This window comes from Eretmochelys imbricata, chromosome 8 (assembly GCF_965152235.1).
Source record: "Eretmochelys imbricata isolate rEreImb1 chromosome 8, rEreImb1.hap1, whole genome shotgun sequence".
Lineage (NCBI taxonomy): Eukaryota > Metazoa > Chordata > Testudines > Cheloniidae > Eretmochelys > Eretmochelys imbricata.
The window spans coordinates 45,056,405-45,070,194 of NC_135579.1; the positions used below are offsets into that span (position 1 = coordinate 45,056,405).

General features: G+C 44.0%; 1 protein-coding gene across 2 annotated transcripts in view; it reads left to right on the top strand.

The window, feature by feature from the left end:
- The first annotated feature begins 168 nt into the window (after positions 1 to 168).
- The window catches only part of TADA1 (transcriptional adaptor 1), a 35,957-nt gene continuing 22,335 nt past the window's right edge, over positions 169 to 13,790 (top strand). For both annotated transcript variants that reach the window (XM_077824264.1, XM_077824265.1), the window contains exons 1-3: positions 169 to 363; positions 9,747 to 9,838; positions 10,277 to 10,342. In XM_077824264.1, the coding sequence (XP_077680390.1) occupies positions 233 to 363; positions 9,747 to 9,838; positions 10,277 to 10,342 (289 nt within the window). In that variant the 5' untranslated portion in view covers positions 169 to 232. The remainder of the gene's footprint in view (positions 364 to 9,746; positions 9,839 to 10,276; positions 10,343 to 13,790) is intronic.

A 13,790-nucleotide genomic window follows, 5' to 3' on the forward strand; every position in this document is an offset into this window, starting at 1 on the left:
AAGCTTATGCTCAAATAAATTGGTTAGTCTCTAAGGTGCCACAAGTACTCCTTTTCTTTTTGAAGCATCTGACAGTGACACACTACTCCTCCCACTCGACCACCACTGGCGACGGACGTCATGTGACCGGCCCCGACCTCCCCTAGAAGAAGCGGCGCGGCCGAGAGCTGTGAAACAAATAAGCAGCGAGGTAGGAGGAGAAGAGACACAGTCGCAGTGCACGAGTTAGTTGATGCTGTGGTTGCCGCGTAGAGCGGCGCGGAAGGGCGGCCAGGCGCCGGAGGGAGCCATGGCGACGTACGTGAGCGAGCTGGAGGTGGCCAAGAAGAACCTGAGCGAGGCGCTAGGCGAGAACGTGAAGCAGTGAGTGGGGCCCGCTCCCGGCCACCCTGCGCCCCGCACACGCAGCCCGGCTAGGTCCGCCGAGCCCCGGCCTCGGTTTCTGCCCGGTCCCGGGGGAGCGGGGCCTGCCGGCCGGTGGAGGCCGCTCCTGGGCCGAGGGGCTCAGCCTGGAGCGTGTCCCAGTCACTGGTCGCCCCGCGGCCTCGACTTTCCCTAGGACAACTGGCAGCCCCCGGCCCGCAGGGGCTGACGTCCTGGCCTGGTGGGGGCGGGGCGGCGGACACCGGCCTCGCGCTTTGGGCCGCGCGGGCGGGCGAGCGGGGGCGGGAGCCTGGTCATGGGTGCCCGCGCCTCGCCGCGCGGAGGGCGTGGGCCGGCGTTTGGAAGGGAGCGGTGTCTGACAGGGGAACCAACCGCGGGAACCGGCGTCCCGAGGCCCTGTGGCGTCGCCGTCTCGGGCCATTTTGAAATCCCGCCTGGCCGCTCGGTCTGTCAGATCGGCCTAGGCAGTGGCGTGGGGCAGCTCCGCGGCCTGCGCTAGGCGGTCACAGCGCTGCCTCGCAGTCTGTGACTTTATTCATCTAAGCAGCATCTCTTCATTCATTGACAGGAAGCTTGAGCTTTGCAGGCCTAGCTTAATAACGGGTCCGTTTCACCCCGTGCTCGGGCCTTTGAGGGCAGTAAGAGATCAGGGGAAGTGATGAAGTAGCAGCCTCTGTCTCTTCTCCCACCAGCTTGTCCGGTTTGATTCTATCCAGTTAAAACTCTGGATTTAGCAAAAAGCTGGCAAATGTAGCCGGAAGGGACCTGCTGACTCCTGCTGCTCTCTTGTTTACTTTAGATGAACTGGTCTTCATGCAGAGAGGCAAGCTTTTTGCACCCTCTGGGTTTGCACTGAAACATCCTGTTCCACCATGAGAAATTGTAGGCCCACACTTTTAACACACATGGCGCTTAACTAGGTCATTTAAGGTCTGCCTGTTTAATTAAAGATGCCTCCTTTCCCGTCTGCTTAAACTAAACAGCTAGTAAGCAAGATGAGAACTGGTCTCTTGGTCTTTTACTTAGAGTACATTTAGACATTTGCAAGGATTCTGTATGAGTACAATGGACCAGTTAGTTCATGTGCCTTTGCCTATGCTAAACTTAGTGCTATGTAATTGTTTTCCCATTTCCCCCATAATAAACTTAAATAAAAAATTAGAGACTTCTGTTTATAAGCAATATAACAGAAACTGAATTGGTTCAAATGGGTTCTGTCTCTGGTTCTTCCACTGGGTTATTTTGACCCTGGTCAAGTCACTTCACACCTTTGTGCCTTCATTTTTCCATCAGCAAAATGGTGAAAATGATATTTCCGTCCCTCGTAAAGCACTCTGTGAGAGCTAGGTAGTGTTATTAATGGCGGGCATCAACTCTGGATGTTAGAGTGCTGCGGTTTGCTTCTAACACATTTGTTGTTAGATCATGGTGGCAAATAAGAATTTGTTGAAATAGTTCTTAAATGCTTTCACCTACAGGGAAATAATGTCACTCAGAATGAATGATCATAATCACTAATTTCAGTTCATGGTTCATGTTTGGCCTGAGTCTCAGAAGCTGGCGTTGCTCTAGCGCATGAAAGCTTGGGCTATCAAAGGGGGAGCATAGCGCAGATGAGGGACGTGTCTGATGGAGATTCAGGGAGAAAGTGTTAATGGTCATACTATAGCATTGAAAGGTTAACACCAGTATTAACCAGAAGCTGATATCAAAGATGGGAGCAGGGGGATGAGGTGTAGGTGTACCTGTACAATCTAGAGTAGTGCTATTCAAAGTGGTGGTCCCTGGACCAGTGCCGGTCCGCGAGCCATCGGCTGCCGGTCTGCTTGCACATTGGGGGAAAAAAAAATGGCCGGTCCCGCACATCCGATAGCTTGAGAAGCACTGATCTAGAGAACACAGAAGAACAGTTCTCATCCATCTTCAGATGCTCCATCTTCTGTACTACTTGGCATGTAATAAACCCTAATGCCATATCTTTTGCCTCCTCTAGATGCTAGAAGGGGGAAAGCAGTTTTTTTTCTTCTACCTTTCATCCTATGTCACAGGCACCTGACTTTGAAGGCAGGTATCTGCTACTCTAAATCTCAGTTTTGAGGGCATCTTGCCTTATGGATAACTCCAGTGCTTGCCTCTTCTGTGAGTCAAACTGACCCTAGTTTTGTCAATTTCATTCTATTGCTGTTCTGGGGTGCTATGGGCAGCAGCACAGGTAGTAGACTGTCTGCAGACTCAGGGTGACAACTCATTCTATTATATTATGTTTATCTTCATAACCTCAACTTATAAGAAGTGGGTTTCAGCCATTAAGGTTCTATTTTTCTGCATTTTAGAGCAGAGATCAGTATAATTAACTCCATTTTATAGTGGGGGAAACTGGGCACAGACCTGTAAAGTAACTTGCTCATTCACCCAGCTGACCATTGGGAGAGCTGGGAATAGAACTAGGTCTCCTGGGTCCTAGTCCAGTGCACTCTACCAGTAAGCCACATTGTATCCCTTAGTTAGTGGAGCACAGCTGTTTCTCATCCCCTCTTGTCAGGAAAAGCTTCCTATTCATCAGGGTTTTTCAAATCCCGTTGATCTAACAGTGGCCAATTCTATTATGTATTCATTTGATGAGTCGATTGTTTACCTAATTGGGAGCACTTTTCCTTTTCCCTCAAATGTGCCTTTAAAGTTTACATCATTCACCACAATGTTTTAGTTTGAATTGAGCATGGGAAAAAGGAGAAATGTTTTTAAAATGATTTATGATCGTAACTATGACTGGGAGATATGATCACCTTAAGGACTCTATGCTTTTTGGCCCACCTCTCTGCTCATTTCCTGTCCACCACACTGCCTGGGATGAAACACATGAAATGGGATGTATGCTGCTCTGCAGTGTCTGCTCTGCAAAAAATCTATCCATTTAACGGAAGGATATAGGCAGGGGGTGGGGGGGGAAGGATCTGGAAACAGCCACAGGAAGTGTTTGTCTCCCCTCTCCTATGTAGATTTAAAAAACAATAGGTTTGATTCAACAGTATTTGAAAACACAGACATCTCATTCCTTTCCTCCCCCCGCACCCCCCCACTTATTGTTGCTGAAACAGCATTAACTATCCTGGCATTCCCTGTGCTTATCAGCAGAGTCACAAAGTATAATTGCTGTCGTGGTGACTGAATCATTTAGGAACAGGAGTAGGGATCTGTGGGGTTAGGGGAGGATAGTAAGGCGCTACACATGCATGCTGTAATAATGTTGGTGGTGGGATGGAGGCCTACTCTGCTTCCCTCTGCATCTTTATCTGAGAGGGAAACAGAGGTTTAAGGCAGTACTAGGACTCCAAAAAGTAAGTAAATGCCTATATTTCTCTGCTTTATATTTGGATAGTCAGCTGGCTTGCTCAGATGCTATACTCCCTTCTCCCATCCTCTTCCTCCACTAAGGAGACGTTTTGGCTCTGTCTTGGAATCTCTGAACAGCCCTTAAGATTAAGTTGATGTGACAGCAAGGTGGAAACCTTTCCTGGCCTTCAAAAACCATGCATTAATTGACACAATGAATGTGACCTACATGCCCTTTTAAATTGAATGTTTTATTATCCTGAACAAATGTACTGTCTGCTATTAAATCCATTTGTTGTCCCTGCCAGAGTAAAATCTGCTGGCTGTGGTCCAGATTTATTACTAAGTTTCTGGCACTAAGCCATGTTTACAAATAGCAGGGCTCATGATTTGTAGATTTCTGAATTGCCTGAGTGTTTACCCAACATACAGGTTTTAACCTTCAATGCCGAAACTAGTGGAAAAGTCTTCTGAATTTTAAATGCCTTCTCTTTTAAGAGAACCACCATTCCAGTGAATGAGAAACTTTAAAGAAATATAGAAACTAGTGGAGGTACCTGTCAAGGAATGTGTATTAAGAATGTGCACAGATGTTAAGAGCTCTTGGTGCTGTAGCTAAGTATTATTGAGATCCTATGTAAAATATAAACTCTGATCTCAAATATGAACAAATTACCTTCCTAATGGCACCTTCCTAATGGTGCTACTCTCACCACCTAGTATTCTAGGAGTACATTTGTATGACTGTTATATTCAGCAGTAGCATGTTAATATATAGGATTCTTTGCATTAATGTATTTGTGCTTCCTCTGTTGGCTTTGCTGCTGCATAACTACATTCAGGACTGACTTGTCATTAAATCATTGTGCTAATGAGTGATTGACATTAGTACAAGTGTTTGGTGGCATGTATAAATGTTTGCAAAGGGCAAAATGGATAATTCGGAGGAAAACAGTTTTCCTACCTGTTTTTAAAAGTTTCTACTCCCATTTTCCAGTCAGCACAAACCGGCTCTTAAATGGATTCAAATAACATAATCTTGAAACAACTTGACGTTATTTCTTAATGACGAAACAAAGAAAAACCTGTAGTATGGGTAGCCTTACGGGTATTTGGAAGCCATTCGCCTTCTATAAAAAGTGTGTGTGGTGGTGGGGGGGTGTTCAAATTTATCAGAAAACCTTGAAGCCTGCAAGTGAAAAACATGGCTGAAACGCAACAAAGAGACCTTGGACTCATTGTGGATAGTTCTCTGAAAACATTTGCTCACTGTGCAGTGGCAGGCAAAAAAGCTAACAATGTTAGGAACCACAAGGAAAGGGATAGCTAATAAAACAGAAAATATCATAATGCCACAATATAACTCTATGGATTACTATCTGCAGTTCTGGTTGCCCCATTGCAAAAAAGATGTATTTAGAATTGGAGAACAGAGAAGGGCAACAGAAATAATTAGGGATCTGGAACAGTTTCCATGTGGGGAGAGATTTAAAAGACAGGGATTATTCAGTTTAGTCATCTCTTTTCCAAGGTGGTGGGGGAGTTACGATTGGTATGGAGAAAGTGAATAGGGGAGTCTTATTTACCCCTTGACATAACAGAAGAAGTAGGGGTCACCCAAAGAAATTAATAGGCAGTAGGTTTAAAACCAACATAAGGAAGCACTACTTCACACAGTGCATAGTCAACTGGTGAGGCTCATTGCCAGGGGATGTTGTGAAGGCCAAAATTATAATGGGGTTCAAAAAAGAATTAAAGAAGTTCCTGGAGGATAGGTCCATCAATGGCTATTAGCCAACATAGTCAGGGATGCAATCCTGTGCTCTGGGTATCCCTAAACCTCTGACTGCCAGAAGCTGGGGCTGGAAGATGGATGATTTACTATAAATTGCACTGTTCTGTTCATTCACTCTGAAGCATCTGGCACCAGCACTATCAGAAGATGGGGATCCTTGGCTAGATGGACTATTGACCTGACCCAGTATGGCCATTTGTATGTTCTTAACTCAACTACACCTAAATTTATAGACTTTAAGGCCAGAAGGGACCATCATGATCATCTAGTCTGAAGTTCTGCACATCACAGGCCACAGAACCTCATCCATCCACTCTTGTAATAGGCTCATAACCTCTGGCTGAGTTACTGAAGTCCTCAAATCTTGATTTAAAGGCTTCAAATTAGAGAATCCACCATTTTTCTAGTTCAAACTGGCAGGAGACCCATACGCCACACAACAGAGAAAGGTGAAAAAACCCCAAGTTCTCTGCCAACCTGTCCGGGAGGTGGGGGTGGGGATTTCTTCCCAACCCCAAATATGGTGACTAGTGAGACTGATTATGTGGGTGAGACCCACTAGGCAGACACCTGGGAAAGAATTCTGTGTAGCAACTCTGAGTCCTCCCCATCTAATGTTCCATCTCTGGACATTGGAGATGTTTGCTAAAAGCAGTTGTGGGTGGGCCATATGCAGTTTTAGGAAACCTCGTCACACCATCCCCTCAATAAACTTATCAAGCTGAGTCTTGAAACAAGTTAAGTTTTTTTTTGTCCCCACTACTTCTCTTAGAAGGCTGTTCCAGAACTTCACTCCTCTGATGGTTAGAAAGCTTTGTCAAATTTCTAGCATCATCTTATTGATGGCTGGTTGATACCTATTTGTTCTTGTGCCAACATTGGCAACTAACTTAAATAACTCCTCTCCTTCCCTGGTGTTTATCCCTCAGATGTATTTATAGTAGGGCTGTCAATTAATTGCAGTTAACTCACATGATTAACCCCAAAAAATTAATCATGGTTAATTGCCGTTTTAATCACACTGTTAAACAATAGAATACCAATTGGAATTTATTAAATATTTTCGTATGTTTTTCTACATTTTCAAATATATTGATTTCTGTTGCAACACAGAATACCAAGTGTCCAGTGCTAATGTTACATTATTTTTTATTACAAATATTTACACTGTAAAAATGATAAAAGAAATACTATTTTTCAATTCACCTTATACAAGTACTGGTGTGCAATCTCTTTATTGTGAAAGTGCAACTTACAAATGTAGATTTTTTTTAAAAATTTTTTTTGTTATATAACTGTACTCCAAAATAAAACAAGGTAAAACTTTAGCGCCTACAAGTCCACTCAGTCCTACTTCTTATTCAGCCAGTCACGAAGAGAAACAAGTTTGTTTACATTTACGAGGGATAATGCTGCTGGCTTCTTATTTACAATATCACCTGAAAGTGAGAACAGCCGTTCGCATGGTACTTTTGTAGCTGGCATTGCAAGGTATTTACATGCCAGATATGCTAAACATTCGTGTGTCCCTTCATCTTCAACCACCATTCCAGAGGACATGCATCTATGCTGATGACAATCCAAAGCAGTGCACACCGACGTATGTTCACTTTCATCATCTGAGTGAGATGCTACCAGCAGAAGGTTGATTTTCTTTTTTGGTGGTTTGGGTTCTGTAGTTTCTGCATCAGAGTGTAGTTCTTTTAAGAAGATGAAGGGACATATGAATCTTTAGCAAATCTGGCGTGTAAATATCTTGCAACGCCGGCTACAACAGTGCCATGCGAACACCTCTTCTCACTTTCAGGTGACATTGTAAACAAGAAGCGGGCAGCATTATCTCCTGCAAATGTAAACAAACTTGTTTTGTCTGAGCGATTGGCTGAACTAGTTGTAGGACTGAGTGGACTTTTAGGCTCTAAAATTTTACATTGTTTTGTTTTTGAATGCAGTTATTTTTTGTACGTAATTCTACATTTGTAAGTTCAATTTTCATGATAGAGGTTGCATTACAGTACTTGTATTAGGTGAATTGAAAAATGCTATTTCTTTTTTAGAGCACAAATATTTGTATTAAAAATAAATATAAAGTGAGCACCGTACACTTTGTATTCTGTGTTGTAACTGAAATCAATATATTTGAAAATGTAGAAAACATCAAAAATATTTAAATGGTATTCTGTTATTGTTTCATCACGCGTTTAATCGCTTGACAGCCCTAATTTATAGAGAGCAATCCTATCTTCTCCCCCACCTTTTGTCAAGCCAGGCCTTAAAAACCTCTAAGGATGGAGATTCTACCACCTCCCTTGATAACCCATTCCAGTGCTTCACCACCCTACTAGTGAAATAATATTTCCTAATATCCAACCTAGATATCCCCCACTGCAACTTGAGACCATTGCTTCTTGTCCTGTCATATGCCACCACTGAGAACAGCCTAGCTTCATTCTCTTTGGACCCCACCTTCAGGTAGTTGAAAGCTGCTATCATATCCCCCCTCACTCTGCTCTTTTGCAGACTAAATAAGCCCAGTTCCCTCAGTTTCTCTTCCTAAGTCATGTGCCCCAGCTCCCTAATCATTTTCATTTCCCTCCTCTGGACTTTTTCCAATTTGCCCACATCCTTTCTGTAGTGGGGGGCTCAAAACTGGACGCAATACTCCAGACGTGGCCTTACCAGTGCCGAAGAGAGGGGAATAATCACTTCTCTCAATCTGCTGGCAATGCTTCTCCTAATGCAGTCCAATATGCCGTTATCCTTCTTGGCAACAAGGGCACACAGTTGACTCATATCCAGCTTCTCATCCACTTGTAATCCCCCGGTCCTTTTCTGCAGAACTGCCGCTTAGCCAGTCGGTCCCCAGCCTGTAGCAGTGCATGGGATTCTTACCGTCCTAAGTGCAGGACTCTGCACTTGTCCTTGTTGAACCTCATCAGATTTCTTTTGGCCCAATCCTCCAATTTATCTAGGTCACTCTGGACCCTATCCCTTCCCTCCAGCATATCTACCTCTCCCCACAGTTTAGTGTCATCCACAAACTTGCTGAGGGTGCAGCTCATCCCATCATCCAGATCATTAATGAAGATGTTGAACAAAACCGGCCCCAGGACTGACCCCTTGATACTAGCTGCTAACTAGACATTGAGCAGTTGATCACTACCCGTTGAGCCCAACGATCTAGCCAGCTTTCTATTCACCTTATAATCCATTCATCCAATCCATAATTCTTTAATTTGCTGGCAAGAATACTATGGAAGACCATATCAAAAGCTTTGCTGAAGTCAAGATCTATCACGTCCATCGCTTTCCCCATATCCACAGAGCCAGTTTCTGCATCATAGAAGGAAATCAGGTCCTTAAGCCAAGGTCCTTTAAGTTTCTTCTCGTAAGGTAGGTTTTCCTTTCCTCTAATAGTAGGCCTTCTCTGTACCTGTTCCACTTTGAATTAATCTGTCTTAAACATGGGAGACAAATTGCACAAAGTACTCCAGGTGAGGTCTCATTGCTGCCTTGTATAATGGTAATAACACTACCCTACCTCTACTGGAAATAGCTCGCCTGATCTATGCTAGGATTGAATTATCCTTTTTCACAGATGCATCACATTGGCAGCTCATAGTCATCTTTGATCAACCAATACATCCAGGTCTTTCTCCATCTCTGTTGCTTCCAACTGATACACCCCCAGCTTATATTAAACATTCTTATAGTTAGTCCCTAAATGCATGACTATTACATTTTATCCCCTAAGAACATAAGAGCGGCCATATTAGGTCAAACCAAAGGTCACGTTGTGAAGGCAAAGTCTATAACAGGGTTCAAAAAAGAATTAAGTTCATGAAGGCTATTAGCCAAAATGGGTAGGGATGGTGTCCCCAGCCTCTGTTTGCCAGAAGCTGGGAATGGGCGACAGGATGGATCACTTGGTGATTATCTGTTCTGTTCATCCCGTTTGGGGCACCTGGCATTGGCCTCTGTTAGAATACCGGATACTGGGCTAGATGGAGCTTTGGTCTGACCCAGAAGGGCCATTCTTATGCAACCCTCTCTGTTTTCACTGAAGTTATACTAAAACATTGTTTCTTATTAGATTTTTCTAATATGATACAACAAGCTACATGTTGGATCTGAACTACATGACTGTCCATTTAAGAAATGGGAGAAAAGGAATAGATATAGTAGGCAAAGCAATGTTGTTTACAGTGCTTAATGTTCTCTCTCCCATGCACAGATACTGGGCAAACTTGAAACTTTGGTTCAAACAAAAGATCAGTAAAGAAGAGTTTGATCTGGAAGCTCGTAGACTCCTCACCCAAGATAACGGTAAGAGAGTCTCTGGGAGTGTCCCTTTTTCTGTCTTCCCATATTTCTCAAAATACCACATTCTGGGTTAGTTGCTGCTTGCTACACACCGATGCAGCCACATGAAATGACTACATAACTCCCACTGCTTGTCTAGAACTTGCCTCCTCTCTTGGGCCACATTATCTTACCACTGCTGAGATTAGGAGCTGCAAAGGAGAAGGTTCTTATTTCATAGAGAGGCTAAAAACCTATGTAAAGGATATCAATTGGGAGGTGTATGCAGCCCATGGAATGAATGGGAAGACATGGCTGTGGAAAGTGTAAACAAAATCACTTTATAAGGTAGCTTCAAGTGTCTGCCTTTGGACTTTGCCTGCCATGTTGCTAATGTGAATCTGTCTTCAAGTAACATTTTTCTTTCCTAGCGTCTGTCTGAGTGAACTATCTTTTTTGCAGTCCATTCTCACAATGATTTCCTCCTGGCTATTCTCACCCGATGCCAAATCCTGGTTTCTGCACCAGGTAAGAGAACAAAAAATTAGTGTGGTGTGTTTTGTTTTTTTTTAAATCATACAGCACAATCCTGGGAAGTGTTTGTGGTGGGCTTTGTTTTTAAGTTATATGCTGTGATTTATTTAGTCTTAAATTGTATGTTGTCTCTTACTATGAACTAGGTGCCGTATGACACAGTGGGGATCCTGACTGAGGCCTTATTACTATTGTAATATAAATCATCTGTAATACAAAATAAGGATTTCATACACTTAACTAGAGACTAGTGCTCTGCATTGCCACGCAGGAGATCAAGGTTTGATTTCTAGTCTCCTGCTTCTTTGACTGTGAGTTCTGTAAGGTGGTGTGCTCTGTGCCCCACCAACCTGCAGGGCCGAGTGAAGAGAGGTTTTGCTCTGTGTTCTCCAGTGATCTGCTTGGCATGATGCGAGAATGATGTTGACAGGTTTTAAAAGGAGACTGAGCCTTTCGTCAGGAAGGTGGAAACTCTGAGTCATGGAGGGAGGCAGCACTATGAGAAAGGTTTCAGAGTGGTGTGTGTGTGTGGTTTCAGAGTAACAGCCGTGTTAGTCTGTATTCGCAAAAAGAAAAGGAGTACATGTGGCACCTTAGAGACTAACCAATTTATTTGAGCATAAGCTTTTGTGAGCTACAGCTCACTTCATCGGATGCATGCTGTGGAAAGTGTAGAAGATCTTTTTATATACACACAAAGCATGAAAAAATACCTCCTCCCACCCACTCTCCTGCTGGTAATAGCTTATCTAAAGTGATCACTCTCCTTACAATGTGTATGATAATCAAGTTGGGCCATTTCCAGCACAAATCCAGGGTTTAACAGGAACGTGGGGGGGGGGGGGGGAGGAAAAAACAAGGGGAAATAGGTTACCTTGCATAATGACTTAGCCACTCCCAGTCTCTATTCAAGCCTAAGTTAATTGTATCCAATTTGCAAATGAATTCCAATTCAACAGTTTCTCGCTGGAGTCTGGATTTGAAGTTTTTTTGTTTTAATATTGCGACCTTTAGGTCTGAGATCGAGTGGCCAGAGAGATTGAAGTGTTCTCCGACTGGTTTATGAATGTTATAATTCTTGACATCTGATTTGTGTCCATTTATTCTTTTATGTAGAAACTGTCCAGTTTGACCAATGTACATGGCAGAGGGGCATTGCTGGCACATGATGGCATATATCACATTGGTGGATGTGCAGGTGAACGAGCCTCTGATAGTGTGGTTGATGTTATTAGGCCCTGTGATGGTGTCTCCTGAATAGATATGTGGGCACAGTTGGCAGCGGGCTTTGTTGCAAGGATAGGTTCCTGGGTTAGTGGTTCTGTTGTGTGGTATGTGGTTGTTGGTGAGTATTCACTTCAGGTTGGGGGGCTGTCTGTAGGCAAGGACTGGGCAGTCTCCCAAGATTTGTGAGAGTGTTGGGTCATCCTTCAGGATAGGTTGTAGATCCTTAATAATGCGTTGGAGAGGTTTTAGTTGGGGGCTGAAGGTGATGGCTAGTGGCGTTCTGTTATTTTCTTTGTTAGGCCTGTCCTGTAGTAGGTGACTTCTGGGAACTCTTCTGGCTCTATCAATCTGTTTCTTCACTTCCACAGGTGGGTATTGTAGTTGTAAGAATGCTTGATAGAGATCTTGTAGGTGTTTATCTCTGTCTGAGGGGTTGGAGCAAATGCGGTTGTATCGCAGAGCTTGGCTGTAGACGATGGATCGTGTGGTGTGGTCAGGGTGAAAGCTGGAGGCATGTAGGTAGGAATAGCGGTCAGTAGGTTTCCGGTATAGGGTGGTGTTTATGTGACCATTGTTTATTAGCACTGTAGTGTCCCGGAAGTGGATCTCTTGTGTGGACTGGACCAGGCTGAGGTTGATGGTGGGATGGAAATCGTTGAAATCATGGTGGAATTCCTCAAGGGCTTCTTTTCCATGGGTCCAGATGATGAAGATGTCATCAATATAGCGCAAGTAGAGTAGGGGCGTTAGAACAACGCTTCCTCAGCTCTCGTCCCCTAAGTCAGCCATAAAAATGTTGGCATCCTGTGGGGCCATGCGGGTACCCATAGCAGTGCTGTTGATTTGAAGGTATGCATTGTCCCCGAATGTGAAATAGTTATGGGGGAGGACAAAGTCACAAAGTTCAGCCACTAGGTTTGCCATGACATTATCGGGGATACTGTTCCTGACAGCTTGTAGTCCATCTTTGTGTGGAATGTTGGTGTAGAAGGCTTCTACGTCCATAGTGGCTAGGATGGTGTTTTCAGGAAGATCACCGATGGATTGTAGTTTCCTCAGGAAGCCAGTGGTGTCTTGAAGATAGCTGGGAGTGCTGGTAGCGTAGGGCCTGAGGAGGGAGTCTACATAGCCAGACAATCCTGCTGTCAGGGTGCCAATGCCTGAGATGATGGGGCGCCCAGGGTGTGTGTGTGTGTGTGTTTGTTTTTGTCCTGCCTCCAGAGTAGAGGGGAAGACAGGAAGCTCGTAGTTGTAAAGTCTTAATTAAAATGATGCCAATGAATTTAATATACTTCTGTTAAGTCCCTGCAGCTATCACATTATGTCTGGTGTTACGCTTGTCTGTGGTGTCTAGTGAGTTTCAGTATTGCTGACACCAGAATGCATCTTGAAAGGATGGACCAGTAACTTTAGTCACAAGACCCTTTGAGTGAAAGTGATTCAAACTGCAAATTAGAATACGAGTTTGAGACTGCTAGAAAGTTCAGAGACCGGCATTTTAGGGTGTTGTGCTGATCCTGCTGTATTGTTTATGCTGACTGCATAATACAATCAAACCTGGCTAACCAAACACCAAAAGTTCTCCATGTAACTTCTGCTGCTTCTTGGGTTTTTAACATTGGGATGGCTGCAGCAAATACATTGCACTTGGCTTGTTTTATAATCTAAACCTTCTGAATAAAACCGGACAGACTTAACCACAGCCCGACTATCTTTTAAAAAAGGACAAAGTAGTGAACTGGGACTGGGCAGGTCTGGGTTCCATTTCCCAAGAGTGATACAGATGTTGTCATATGTAACGTTGCTCAGGTAGGGCTCAGGCTCTGGTTGGGAGGGGATCTCCACTCCTGTTTAGGCACCTAAATGAGTGGCCAGATTTTTAACAAGGGTTTGCACAGCACTTGACAGCTCCCACTGAGAACAATAGGAGCTGCTGGGTGCTGAACAAGCACACTTTAAAAATCTGGTCCTTCATTTCTCAGTGCCTCTTATCCCCATTTTACAGCTGGGGAAAACACTTCTCCACCTTGTAGGAGTGATGTGAGGATAAATCCATAAAAAGTTGGGAGGCACTTGGATACTACAGCGACAGGCTGTACCTAGACAGACAAAGCATCACATGAGTACTCTGTATTAATAAGAATCGCTGTAGAGCTGCTCACATTCTGTTCCAGATTGCCAATTTCAGGGAAGATTCTTGTTAGACCCCTGAGAG